The sequence below is a fragment of the Dermacentor andersoni genome, chromosome 9 (genome assembly GCF_023375885.2).
Source record: "Dermacentor andersoni chromosome 9, qqDerAnde1_hic_scaffold, whole genome shotgun sequence".
Lineage (NCBI taxonomy): Eukaryota > Metazoa > Arthropoda > Arachnida > Ixodida > Ixodidae > Dermacentor > Dermacentor andersoni.
Window position 1 is genome coordinate 2,260,748 of NC_092822.1, and position 11,756 is coordinate 2,272,503.

At 51.4% G+C, this 11,756-nt stretch overlaps 1 protein-coding gene across 2 annotated transcripts; it reads left to right on the plus strand.

Moving 5' to 3' along the window:
- The first annotated feature begins 6,825 nt into the window (after positions 1–6,825).
- Positions 6,826–11,273, plus strand: LOC126526923 (serine/threonine-protein kinase pim-3-like). 2 transcript variants are annotated; one of them, XM_050174629.3, is made up of 5 exons: positions 6,827–7,079; positions 7,164–7,276; positions 7,544–7,591; positions 8,253–8,616; positions 9,821–11,273. In XM_050174629.3, exons 1-5 carry the CDS (start codon positions 7,028–7,030, stop codon positions 10,198–10,200), a joined length of 957 nt encoding a protein of 318 aa, XP_050030586.1. In that variant the 5' UTR covers positions 6,827–7,027; the 3' UTR covers positions 10,201–11,273. The 2 variants fall into 2 exon arrangements, with proteins under 2 accessions (XP_050030585.1, XP_050030586.1); XM_050174628.3 differs by having other exon boundaries at positions 6,826–7,276.
- The last annotated feature ends 483 nt before the right edge of the window (positions 11,274–11,756 follow it).

Below are 11,756 nucleotides of genomic sequence, written 5' to 3' on the forward strand. Positions count from 1 at the left end.
TTTCCACTCCTCAGAAACTGTCAATGTTGTGCAGCCGTATTTGTAAAACAAGTAAAAAACCAGATTGTGAAAAGAACCACGCGAAGTTTGTAGATTGCAGCGTCGGTGTGGTTTATAAGATTCCCTTGTCATGTGGCCAAGTGTATGTAGGGCAGTCACGCCGCTGTGTTAACGAGCGCCTTAGAGAACATGAGCGATCCATACCAACAGGCACAGGTTCCCATTTGGCTCAGCATTGTAAAATATGCAAGTGCAAACCCACATTTCGTGATACCACGATTTTGAAAAAGAGCCGTGACACCACCACCCGAGAGTTATCGGAAGCATTCTTCATTCAGCCATTGGGGTCACAGTGCATTGGTGTGCCTTCCTTAACGTTGTACAGCGCTGAATTTGGTTTTTTGGATTCTGTCGTATGAGTGCGCTCTTGGGATCGGATGTTGGTGGCTCCACCGCTTGGTGGTCACTGCGCATGTTCCTCTAGTTTCAGCTGTTCTATAAAGGAGTGACGCAATAAAATGATGTCAGTTGAGAGTAGCGCCTTGTCCTGGTCGTCTTTCTTGTGTCTGCTGTTTTGCGCTAAACAAAGTATTCATGAATTCGCACCAACTAGCCCGCCAACGCATTGTGCAGGCGTTAAGCGCTCCCCATACGTGGTTCCATCCCGAAGGTAGTGCAATGCCGGGCCGAGCCGCGGCGCAGGTGAAGCAGGCGTTAAGCGCTCCCCATACGTGGATCCATTCCGAAGGTAGTGCCTGACCTGCTTTTAACAGTTAACGCTACTAATCGATAAATTGTCTGCTGTGGGTTTAGGCTCTTGATTATATTAAGGCTTCTTAGCCTACGGGCCCGAGTTGCGTGACGTGGCGGCTGGTCCTAGGTATTTGTGCGGATAGACTCACGGTGCTGTCTTCTGGCTGGTATACACCGCAGATATATAGCAAACCGGAACCGCGTGTAGTATATTGCGCGAACCGAGGTGGCAGGTTAGAGCGGACGTGACCTCTATCACATTTGATCACTTGCACTCTGTTATTACTCCTTGGTTGTCATGCCGCTGTTTCTTCTCGGAGGCGAACCCATGGCCTCCGAGAGTGAATCGGCGCCGCTTCGCTTGGCGCTCTCCCGAGCAGTAAAGCGCAGGACACGGCTAGCCGACCTCGTAGCGAGCAGTTGCAGACCGGCACAGACGAGCCCGGTCAGCTCAAGCGGGCTTGGTGACTGTCGCGACCGCGTCTCAGAAGCGATGCCAACTCGAAGCAAGCGTGGATGCCAATGACGCAAGCGCTGCTGGCTCCACTTGGCGAACCACGCGGCATCGCTTGGGGTTCAGCACTGCTGCCATCGCGTCTATGACATTCTGGTCATATAAATAAAACAACGTAAAAATGAAGCAAATATTATGTTTTGTTTACCTGCAAACTGGTATACAAAGCAAACTGCAGCTTCATATAGAAAACAATCTCGTTCCGCCTAACTACACGTGCAATTGGGATCTAATATGACAGTTTCATTCCTGTGAAGTTTCGGAATTTCTCGGCGCTCGAAACGATTGAGCGCCTTGATAAAAAAGAAACTAGTCGCGGTTCGACAGCAGCACACGCATGCGTTCCTGCACGCTCTTCTTTAACCAAGTAACGATGTCGTATACAAACTTGCGACCCGCCGTGGCTGCTCAGTGGCTATAGTGTTGGGCTGCTGAGCATGGAGGTCGCGGGATCGAATCCCGGCCACGGCGGCCGCATTTCGATGGGGGCGAAATGCGAAAACACCCCTGTGCTTAGATTTAGGTGAATGTTAAAGAACCCCAGGTGGTCGAAATTTCCGGAGTCTTCCTCCACTACGGCGTGCCTCGTAATCAGAAAATGGTTTTGGCACGTAAAACCCGATATAATTTAATTTTAATGTACAAACTTGGTGCAAACTGTGAAGCGCTCGCGAAACGCCGCTGTGCTTCCAAAGCGGGTCGTCAAGTGTGACGCCATCGGTCGGTGCACGCGTGCTTGCCTGGCGTCGCCCTTCTTTCCCGTCAGCTGGCCATTTGAGACGCTCTGGTGAATTGCACCGAGGTCGGCCAGCACTTAACAGAATGCGCTATCTCCGCCCCATATCATACGGATAGCTACCAAGTGTCTACAAAGTGATCGCCTATAATTTGACAGCATTAAAACAAGCCGACGTATGCTTTCATTGATAAAAGAAAGCCACTCAGCGTTTTGAAAAGTCGAGTCGGCTCTCGGAGGAGGGTCGCATGCATCGCAGTTCGGCGCGCATCCGTCGGCAGACTACACTCGCCAAGGCCCGCTGTGCGCACTGCCGGCAGGCCCGGATTAGGTCTGGGCATGCCATTATTGCATGCCATGTAAATTTTAGTTCAATGTCGGAAAGTCCCGGCAGGCAGGCCGCACACACGCGTCCGATTGAGAACGCGCGGTCACCCACGGCTTTTCTATGCGATTCCGTAAGTGCGGCATCCTTCGATGTTGTCGACAATCTCGAGCCACGTCTCGTCCCATCAACACTCGTCCCGTCGTAGCCATTCTCGTAACGGTGTCATCGTTTCAGAAACGTCACGGAATTGTGGTCGTCCTTATACCGGCTCCGTCGTAATCATGCTGTCATCACTCAGTCGTCATTGTGCCGCAGTTAACATGCCATCATTGTGTCGTCGACGTCGTTTCGTCGTCGTGCGGCCGTCCCGCCGTGCACCGCCATTTCGGCAACTCCTTCGCCAACGTCATTTGTTCTTCATTCCGTTGTGGGCTATCGTTATGCTATAGACCACGATCATGCCACCTGTCATCGCCGGCCCGATGTCGTTACACCACCTTCATCGGCGTTCCACGGGCACCGCTGTCCCGAGTTGTGCCAAGCCCCCGTCGCGCAGCATGCAGCCACAAGAGGAATCAATGACAGGAGTTTCACTGGTCACATTTTTCAAGAGCAGAAGACGTGCTTAAAGGCAGAGTCGTTTGCAATATTTTGCTGCTGGCAAAAATAATTTCGGCAGGGGTCATTGATGTGCCGCACTATCTTGTGCCTGATCGTTCTCATGGCAAAACAAAAATGAAATAAACTTTCAACAAGTTCATGGAGTTTTGAAACAAAGTGACAGCCAACTAAATTCTGGAATATTGATTCACAAACTTGTGTTGAGGCATAGTGCAACTTGACATTGGTTTCCATTATTTTTGTTCATTGTTCAAGCCGGTTGAATGTTCTGCTGTGGTTTATCGCACAATTAGTCCTAATGATTAAATTAATGTTTTAAGTGTTCATAGTTCCCGCATGAATACCTTAAGCCTACGTGGATGTTGTAAAAGAGAGATGTGGAAATAAAAAACAGAATGAGATAGAAAGCAGAATCTTGGGTAATTTTTCTTTCGAATGCTCTTCTCACACTTTAAGTGGCTCAACCCTCGTGTTCGCAGCCTTTGGCACGTTTTTCTAGCATTAGGTGGGCTTCTGCGAGTTTACGTGAACAAACAAGCACACCGCGTATCCCAATCGGACGGGAAAAAAACTACGCTGCCCACGCTGTCCTACTGACACCAACAGTAAACAGTCCAAATTTCCTCATACTGCGAAACAAGGACGCCTAAATTTCCGATTGGAAGATTGACTAGATTATAATGAAGCCGACAATAACAATGGCATATTCCTCTGATTGTCCTTGGGCGTTACCCTGGCGGGTCACAAATTTCTGTTTAATAAACCAAAAATTTGTAGTGGTTGTGTGCTGCGGTATTTATGAAAGCCAGTATACTAGCCTATTCAAATTGACATTTGTGCCAAGCTTATTGGCTCGAATTCCATCACTGTACATTGTAATGATTATACGAGATCTGAAAGTGACATGAAATGTCAGAACTCTTCACCCTTGCCTTCGCTCTATATACTGCCGCACAATTATTTAGGAAGTGCAGTGCGGTCGTTGATATCACACGTTAAAGCATGGTGATCAAAGGTGTGCTTTCTTTAGCCGCAAATAATAGTCTAATAACACAATTTTGAACTTGTTTTTCTATATCCCCCTTCCTAAAGATTAAGCAGTCGTTGCGCATGAAGTTGCCGGCCTGATCCCTCCCTGTTTGCCTCTCTGTCCATTGCATATGTGTGTTTTCATATCGAATGTTAATTATCGCGTGTTCGGCTGGTAACGAAATGAAAAAGACCCGTGCGCGCGGAATTGAGGGGCTCCATGCATCGGCGGCGTCATTGTTGACGGTGGCAGGGCAGCACGTGCGCGCTGCCCCGAGCTCGCTTCTGAGCCCCCTCGACGTCGTAGCGCACTTGGCCCTAAAGGGAATATTAAATTTTTTTGAATAATTCATCTCAGATACGTATTTAATTAAACGGAATAAAAAAAAATACCTTAAGAAGTCCCGCATGTCCGCAAAGCACATGTTGTTGGTTTCACCCATCTGCGGTTAACCACCTTTTCTCTTAAAAAAAAAAATTATTGGTTGAAGTTACGTGAAACACATTACGTTGCGGTGATGGCGCTAGAGTCTGCGGAAGACGCCTTAGCGTGTCGAAGCGAAATCGGTTCGTCAGCCATCGTATATATTGTTGCCTTTCTTGTAAATATTGTTAATACATGTATGTATGCGACTTGCGCAACGGAACAAATTGATGGAGGTAGCGGGGCACCGACGCAGGCTCGGGGCGATAACACGTGGCGCGCAGAGGGGAGGAGCCAGTACACGGCTGCTACAATGGCGAGCAACGTGACTGATACGCCGGCAGGCAAAGCCGACTGGCCGATGGTCTGCGGTTCGCCACTCGGCTTCGGTCGCGTGCACGACAGCGCGTACCATTTGATGGAGCACGAGACAGCTGTGCAGTGGCAATGGCACATACCGAACAAACTCCAAGGTTAGCGAGTTCTTCGCGGACCTGCGCAAACGGTGTTGTAGGCCAGTTGGTCGGTTCACTGGGGCGGGAAAGAAGGGCTGCAGGAGCCATGGCTTCGAGTTCTCGCCATCCGCGTCAGGTCGTCTGATGATGATGGTCGCTGCTCTCCTAGCCTGTTGTCACAAGAGGATGTCGCGGCTGTGTTCGGCAGACGTGCGAACGGCGTTGCAATGCGGCGGAGCTTGGTCTGCTCAAAGCGTTGACACTCTTTTATGATGTGCTCTGCTGTTTCGCAATTTTTGCACATGAGCAGGTTGAAAGCATCGTCAGCGATCTGCTTCAGTACATGCTCAGCCGCTGTCGGCCTTATGGCACAAAGCCAGGACGTCCTGCATGTAAGAGACATAGGATTCTGTGGACGTCTGGGCACGGGTCGCTAGTTCTTCCTTAGCGGCGCTATTCCGCGCGGAGGGGCGGCCGAACAAGTCCCTCGCTTCTGCTTGCACGTGTCCCAGGCGTTAAGCTCTTCCTCGTGGTTGTCATACCCCACCTTCGCCGTGCCTTGTAGGTAGAAGACCAAGTTAGCTAACATAATCGGGCAATTACACGCTATACGAGGCGATCCAGTTTTCCACATCCAGATGGTCCGTGCCGCAGAAGGTTGCTGGATCCCGCGGTTGAGTGAGCGCAACCGTCGGGGCTGCAGGCGTCGATGTGGACCGCGCCATGTCGGGTCCCGTTTCGTCCGTCTTACTGTCCAGTCCGAGGTGACGACCACTGCGGAGCTCCGTTGTTTCTCGTGGGTGCCCCGCACCTTTCGCCAATTTGTTACCTTTCGGAAGTCACATATAAAGATGTGTTGAATATCTACAAGAAAGACAGCGATACACAAACAAGATGTCTGTGGAGACCGATTTTACTTCGACACGTCAAATCGTCTTCTTCTGACTTTGGCGACAATCTTTGTTGCGTCGTAACTCTATGTTATCATATACTGATATGTACATAATATGAGCATGTGTGAGTGTGCGCGCTCTATACTGGTTGCCGCCCTATGAACCCTCCCCTGAATGGAGCCCTGGTGACATCAGCTTGGCCGGCTAATTTTAGAGCACAAGTCACTAGGGAAATTAACCGGCCCTGTTTCTCGCAGCGCCAAAACAAACACGAGAAAACGCTAGCGAAACAGTGTGTGTCTGCCGCTGACGACTTCGGCATTTCCGAGGGCGCGCGGTGACCTTCTCAGGCCGTTGGCGCCGGGCTTACGCCGCGCCTGTCGCGCCCTCTGCTAGCGGCGGCCAGCAGCAACCCTCACGGACTTGGGCGCGAGAGCGTCGCCCGCGCGTGTACGAGGCAGGAAAGCGTGATGTGTACGTACGAAACTTACCGGCAGCGGCCACAAAACGGCTCCGCTCTCACAGACAGATTCAGAGAGAGAGGAGAAAAAAAAAAAAAGCGCGAGTTATACGAAAAAGAAAAACGCAAACCAGAGACCTCCAGAGAAAGAGAGGGTCCTCACGCGCGCAGGCACACACACAAGCATAGCGTACATTCCGCGCCCTTTTCCTCCTACGTCACGGCGTCTATGTGCCCTTTCCCGCGCTCCCATTGGGTGGACGTGGAGAGTGCGGCCATTGGACCGAGTCAGTTGAAGACGTCACCAGGCGCCGTGACGTCGGGGTTTTTCTTTTTTCTGCTGTGCTTGTCTGGAGGGCCTCGGCGCGTTTGTTCCTTCCGCCGGGTCGGGCCAAAGTAGTGCCAGTGTCGTGTCCGTATTTGTAGAGTTACTTCCCAAGTAAGAATTATAAAAGCAACGAATTAACGTCAAAATGGTTTGTAAAATTTGGAAGTTAGGACATATTATACTTTGCACGTCAATAATTAATTGTAGGTGGCGGGAATTCCACGCCAGCGTCAGTTAGCGGAGTGATACAAGAGACGCGAGGCGCCTTCTCTCTCTTGATATTTATCACATGAGCGCGGGCGTTCGCGATTCATAGAAGGCAGCGGACGCTCGTGATGGTGGTTGTTGCTGTGCGTGGTGAAAAAAAAAAGTCCCGCCAAACCGTCAGCCTCGTTGCTTGTGCCCGTCGCATCTGGCCATTTGGATTATCCACCGTTGTTTGATCTGCGTGTTGTGTTTCTGTGCTCCGCCCTGGATTACACAACGATGGTTGGACGGCGCATACCCGGTTTAAGCTCTATGCTATGGGATCGCCCAGGTAATAACCACAACACCATGCACGGCGGCGTTATTCCGAAGCGTTGTCCCACGGATACTCACAGCGTTGCTCCGCTCTTTGCAGCGCAAGTTGAGAAGAACAACTCGTTCGAAAAGAACTACCGCGTCGGCGCGCTTCTCGGCAAGGGAGGCTTCGGCACGGTCTACGCTGGCACCCGGAACCGCGACAACTTGGCGGTAAGGGGACCTCCATGTTCGGCCGTTGAAATTGCGCCAAGTTTCTTCTCCCGAGTAAACGATGCGTCCTTCGCGATGTATCGTGTTTGTCGAAGTGTGTGGGTAGCTAAGTTATGCGAAAGCGTTAGTCGGTCGTACTCGAGCGCTTCGGATTAAACGAAACCGCCCGCACGAATAGCGCAGTTGGCGTCATTCAGCCAGTATCGAAAGTTGCCGTTTGCGCGCTCTAGCGATATTGAGTGCTTTTTTTTTTAATTCATTTTCCAGGTGGCCATCAAGCATGTATCCCGGGACAAAGTGACCGAATGGGGCACGGTGAGTGTTGATCTTGGTTGTGCGGTCGGGAATCGCAATGTGAAGGGGAAAAGAATGCGCCCCCCAGGGCACGCCAGAGTTCGCGAGCGTCCGTTTCCCTCGGTGAGGAATGCAGCCAACCTAGATCGGTTAAAGCCGCCGATTCTTTCGGCCGGGTGAGGAGGTTCTTCTCCTCCCGCAACCTAGATGCAACGGCGCCATGTTTGCCGCTTCTCCCCTTGCCCGGCAGTTCGTCGCTCGCAGCGGCGGAATGGCGGCGCGAGCAGTTTCGCGGCGGCGGGGCATTGTTCGGCGAGCAGCGGCGCGACAGAGCGGCGTCGGCCTGCCATGGCAGCGCCGCCGCCTCGATTGTTTTGGCGCAGCAGTGTTTTCGCTTCCTGTTCGGTACGCGCGGCGATCGATGCCACCAGTGTGGGACATGCCGCAAATATTTGCGCCCAATACAGCGCGCGTGCAGTAATTGTGCCATCAGAATTTCCAAATCGCTATAATTGTGTCTCACCGTAGCAAGCAGTGGCAGTGTTGCACAGATTGCGCGATTGCACGAGAGCGATTTACATTTGCGCGAACTTGCCTGACCGTACACCTCGGATAACTGTATTCATTAGAAGCGTAGTTATGAAAAGCCCTGAGACGAGCGTGTGTCTTCTCCTGGGAACAGATCAATGCTCAGAGGGTGCCATTGGAAATCGTGCTCCTGCGGCGTGTGGACCACGTTCCGGGCGTAATCCGGCTGCTGGACTGGTACGAGCGCCCCGACTCGTTTATTCTCATCATGGAGCGGCCGGAAGTGGTGAAGGACCTTTTCGACTACATCACCGAAAAAGGCGTGCTCGAGGAGACTCTTTCGCGGCTCTTCTTCAAGCAGATAGTCCAGTGTGTGATGGCGTGCCACAAGGCGGGCGTCATCCACCGCGACATCAAGGACGAGAACATTCTGGTCAACCTCAAGACCCTCTCGGTCAACCTCATCGACTTCGGTTCCGGAGCCTTCCTTCGAGATGGGTTCTACACGGACTTCGACGGTGAGCCTATCATACTAAATTGTCTTCGCACGGTTGGGGCGCGATCCTTGCTGAGGAACATGGGCAGACAAATCGTGTTGAACCTGCCGTAGCTTTAGGGTACGTGCTAGTGAATTGACACTTGAAAAAGAACTCCACGGCGGATAAATGTCGGTTTGAAGGCTGTCTCGAGCATTCTGCGATTCAACGGTTTAAACGCGTTGCTGTCAATGTGCCGCGCTTACACAAGTGCTTGCACAAGCAGCGATTATGTGCCTAGACCTGAAGCGCATTCTTACGGTTGTGTGACGAGTGCGCGCAGATAGGTGGCACGCGCGTGCCGGCGTCGATCGATTCAGGTCTAACCGCGCGACGGCATCCATCTTTGTTTAGTTACCAGGAAGCCGTCCATTGCAGCCACGTCTCGCTGCCGCCACTGTTGCCGGAAGCGCCGCGAGGAAGGTGGCTGTGTTTTGGCCACGTGACCGCTCGCTTCAGGCCCTCCTCTTCTCTCTCCCCCCATTTCTCGTCTGCCTCCCGATAACGTTGATTGGTCGGGCATTTTCAAATTTCCGTTGTGGCGATTCTCTTGTGCTTTGCCTTGCAGCAGACATTGGCTGTTTTTTCGGCAATAGACCTGAGCAGTTGATAGTGCGATAGTATTCACGTACTTCATTTAGCTTCAGATTTTAATGCGCGGCCACTTCACCGTGTTGCCCTTTCACCGGTCCCGAAGTACTTTACCAGAACCACATTCTGTTTGAGCCTGTAGTTCTTACGCTGCTGTTACTTGGGTTAGCGCAAGTTCAAGTGCAAAACCAATCTGTGTGTGTGTGTGTGTGTGATATAAGCGTGATTCAGGGCCCTGTTGGTGAAAATGTTGCACTGATCGCCTTCACATCATCGAAAAAATGTACACCGATGATGTACTTTGTGCGCATGTGCAATGAAAAGGCCGTTTCACCCGCTCCATCAAGCGAGTCTGTTTTACGGGCAGATCGTTAGATCACAGGTTGAAGGCGCTTGCATGTCTCGTGTGCACTGTGTGTGTTCTTGGCGTGGCCACAGCAGCGTGTGTCGTCCTGCGGGTGGCTTTGAAGGCCGTGACGGTCGCGCGTTTTGTATTTTCGGCTCCGTCGCCGGCCATTCTGCGTAGTCGGCGACCCGAAAGGAAGGAGCGTCCTGCGGGTAGAGGCCGTCGTTGACCGCTGTTTCGTGTGTGCAGGCACCCGGGTGTACAGCCCTCCCGAGTGGATCCAGCGCAGCCGGTACAACGGCCGCGCCGCGACCGTGTGGTCGTTGGGCATCTTACTGTACGACATGGTGTGCGGCGACATCCCCTTCGAGCAGGACGAGCAGATCCTTCGTGCCGAGCTCCACTTCCGGCGGAAGCTGTCGCCCATGTGCGAGGACCTGATCCGCCGCTGCTTGGCGCTGGTGCCAGCGGAGCGGCCCACCCTCGAGGAGATCCTCGAGCACGAGTGGATGGTGGCCGACGACCTCAACAGCACCGTCTCCGAGAACATCCCCGTGCGCTGTGCGCGCGGCGAGCAGTCCTCGCTGGACCAGAACTCCACCGGAAGTCAAGACAGCATTTGCATTTGATGATCACGCCCTCTTTAGAGAGCACCAATTCCTCATATTTAGAGAGCCGCTGTTCATCATCATCACGGACGTTGCGAACTGTGGACAGGCCCCCGCTGGCGACATGTGAGAGACGGGAGAGAAGCCCTAATGTGCCGCTAAACGAGTCTTCCCGCTGATTGGAGACGAGGTGACAGCTTTTTTTTTTCTTTCTTTTTTTTTTTAAATCAGTGCAAACGCGCATTTTGCGTAGCAAGAATCTCTGCTCTGCGAAGTCTACGACTGCCTAGCGTGTGAAGGACTGGGGATCCTATATCTGTGTGCGTTTTTTTCTTTGCGACAGACTTGAGTGCAAAGCCGTCTGAAGAGGTGCCCATCCGTGCGTCTAGGGGCGAAGAAGCTAAGGGACTGCCTCCTTACTGCGTAGCTGTGATATGACAAACAAAGAAGCATGGGCAAATCCCTCCTTACAGGACATCGCTGTCCCTGTGTGTCGCAAGCAGACCAGTCTTGTTGCACACTGGTGTGTTCCATTCCCCAACTGCACACAGTTGTGAGTTTGTTTCTGTCAGTCCACCTGTATTTATTTTGAGAATGTACATTTATTTTGAGAATGTACAGAATGAACCTTGCCTACCTTCCTCCCACCCTGTAAACAAAGCCCTTCTCCATCATCACCAGCATTGTAATCTGCCATCCCAGACATTTCGTGAGCATAAAAAATGTACATATATGCAGCATCAATTTCGCAAATAATTTGCGGGTGTAAAAGGCACACCCGTGTAACATCTTTTTTTTTTTTTTTTCAAATGTAAAATTGTCACATGCGAGTATGCTTAGTGGTTTTGTTTTTAACTTATTTGTTTCCTCATGTGGAAGAAAGATGTGGGAGCACCATGGTAGCAGCTGTCTGCTCGGGTGTGCTCTCTCGCTTCCACTCCTGTTCCTCTTATTTATGTGTTCTTGGTTAAGTGTCATCCTTCCCTGTCCTTTCGGAAAGCATTGTGTACATAGTCTGTACAGAATAGTTGCGAACCGGGTATTTTTATAAAAAAGAAATGCTGAAAATAAACTTGTATGTACGTTCTGCAGGACACACAATGTTTCTGTTGCCACTGTAGCCCTTGGACTGCCAGTTTCGAAGAATGGCTGCCTCTATTCTGGGCTGGGTATAGGAGGCACCACTTGCTTTAACGACGACACTTGAGAGGTCAGTTACAGCCCATGGTAAGAAAGGGCGCCGAGCAAGCGCACAGTCTTCACGTAGTTCAAGTCAGGTCGCAGCACATAAACTGATGGCACAATTGCTGAAGCAAGCTCGTCGCTTTTTCACTACAACCCACGAGAGCAATTTGCTGAACATGCTTTGTTACTTTTTGACCACAACCCTGAGAACAGTTTTCAGCATTGATATTGCGTCAGCAGATAAGTTTTAGGGCTGACAAGTCATTTAACACAGATTCTGTGTAGACCGTGATTACAAAGAAAGCCCTCACGGCGGCCGCATTTCGATGGGGGCGAAATGCGAAAACACCCGTGTACTTAGATTTAGGTGCACGTTAAAGAACCCCAGGTGG

What these genes read in the sequence shown, in the direction of transcription:
- LOC126526923 (XM_050174628.3), top strand. Translation starts at nt 7,028, where the DNA reads ATGGTTGGACGGCGCATACCCGGTTTAAGCTCTATGCTATGGGATCGC. An exon ending in GGAACCGCGACAACTTGGCG is followed by an intron (nt 7,277 to 7,543) that starts GTAAGGGGACCT and finishes TTCATTTTCCAG; the next exon opens with GTGGCCATCAAGCATGTATC. An exon ending in AAGTGACCGAATGGGGCACG is followed by an intron (nt 7,592 to 8,252) that starts GTGAGTGTTGAT and finishes TCCTGGGAACAG; the next exon opens with ATCAATGCTCAGAGGGTGCC.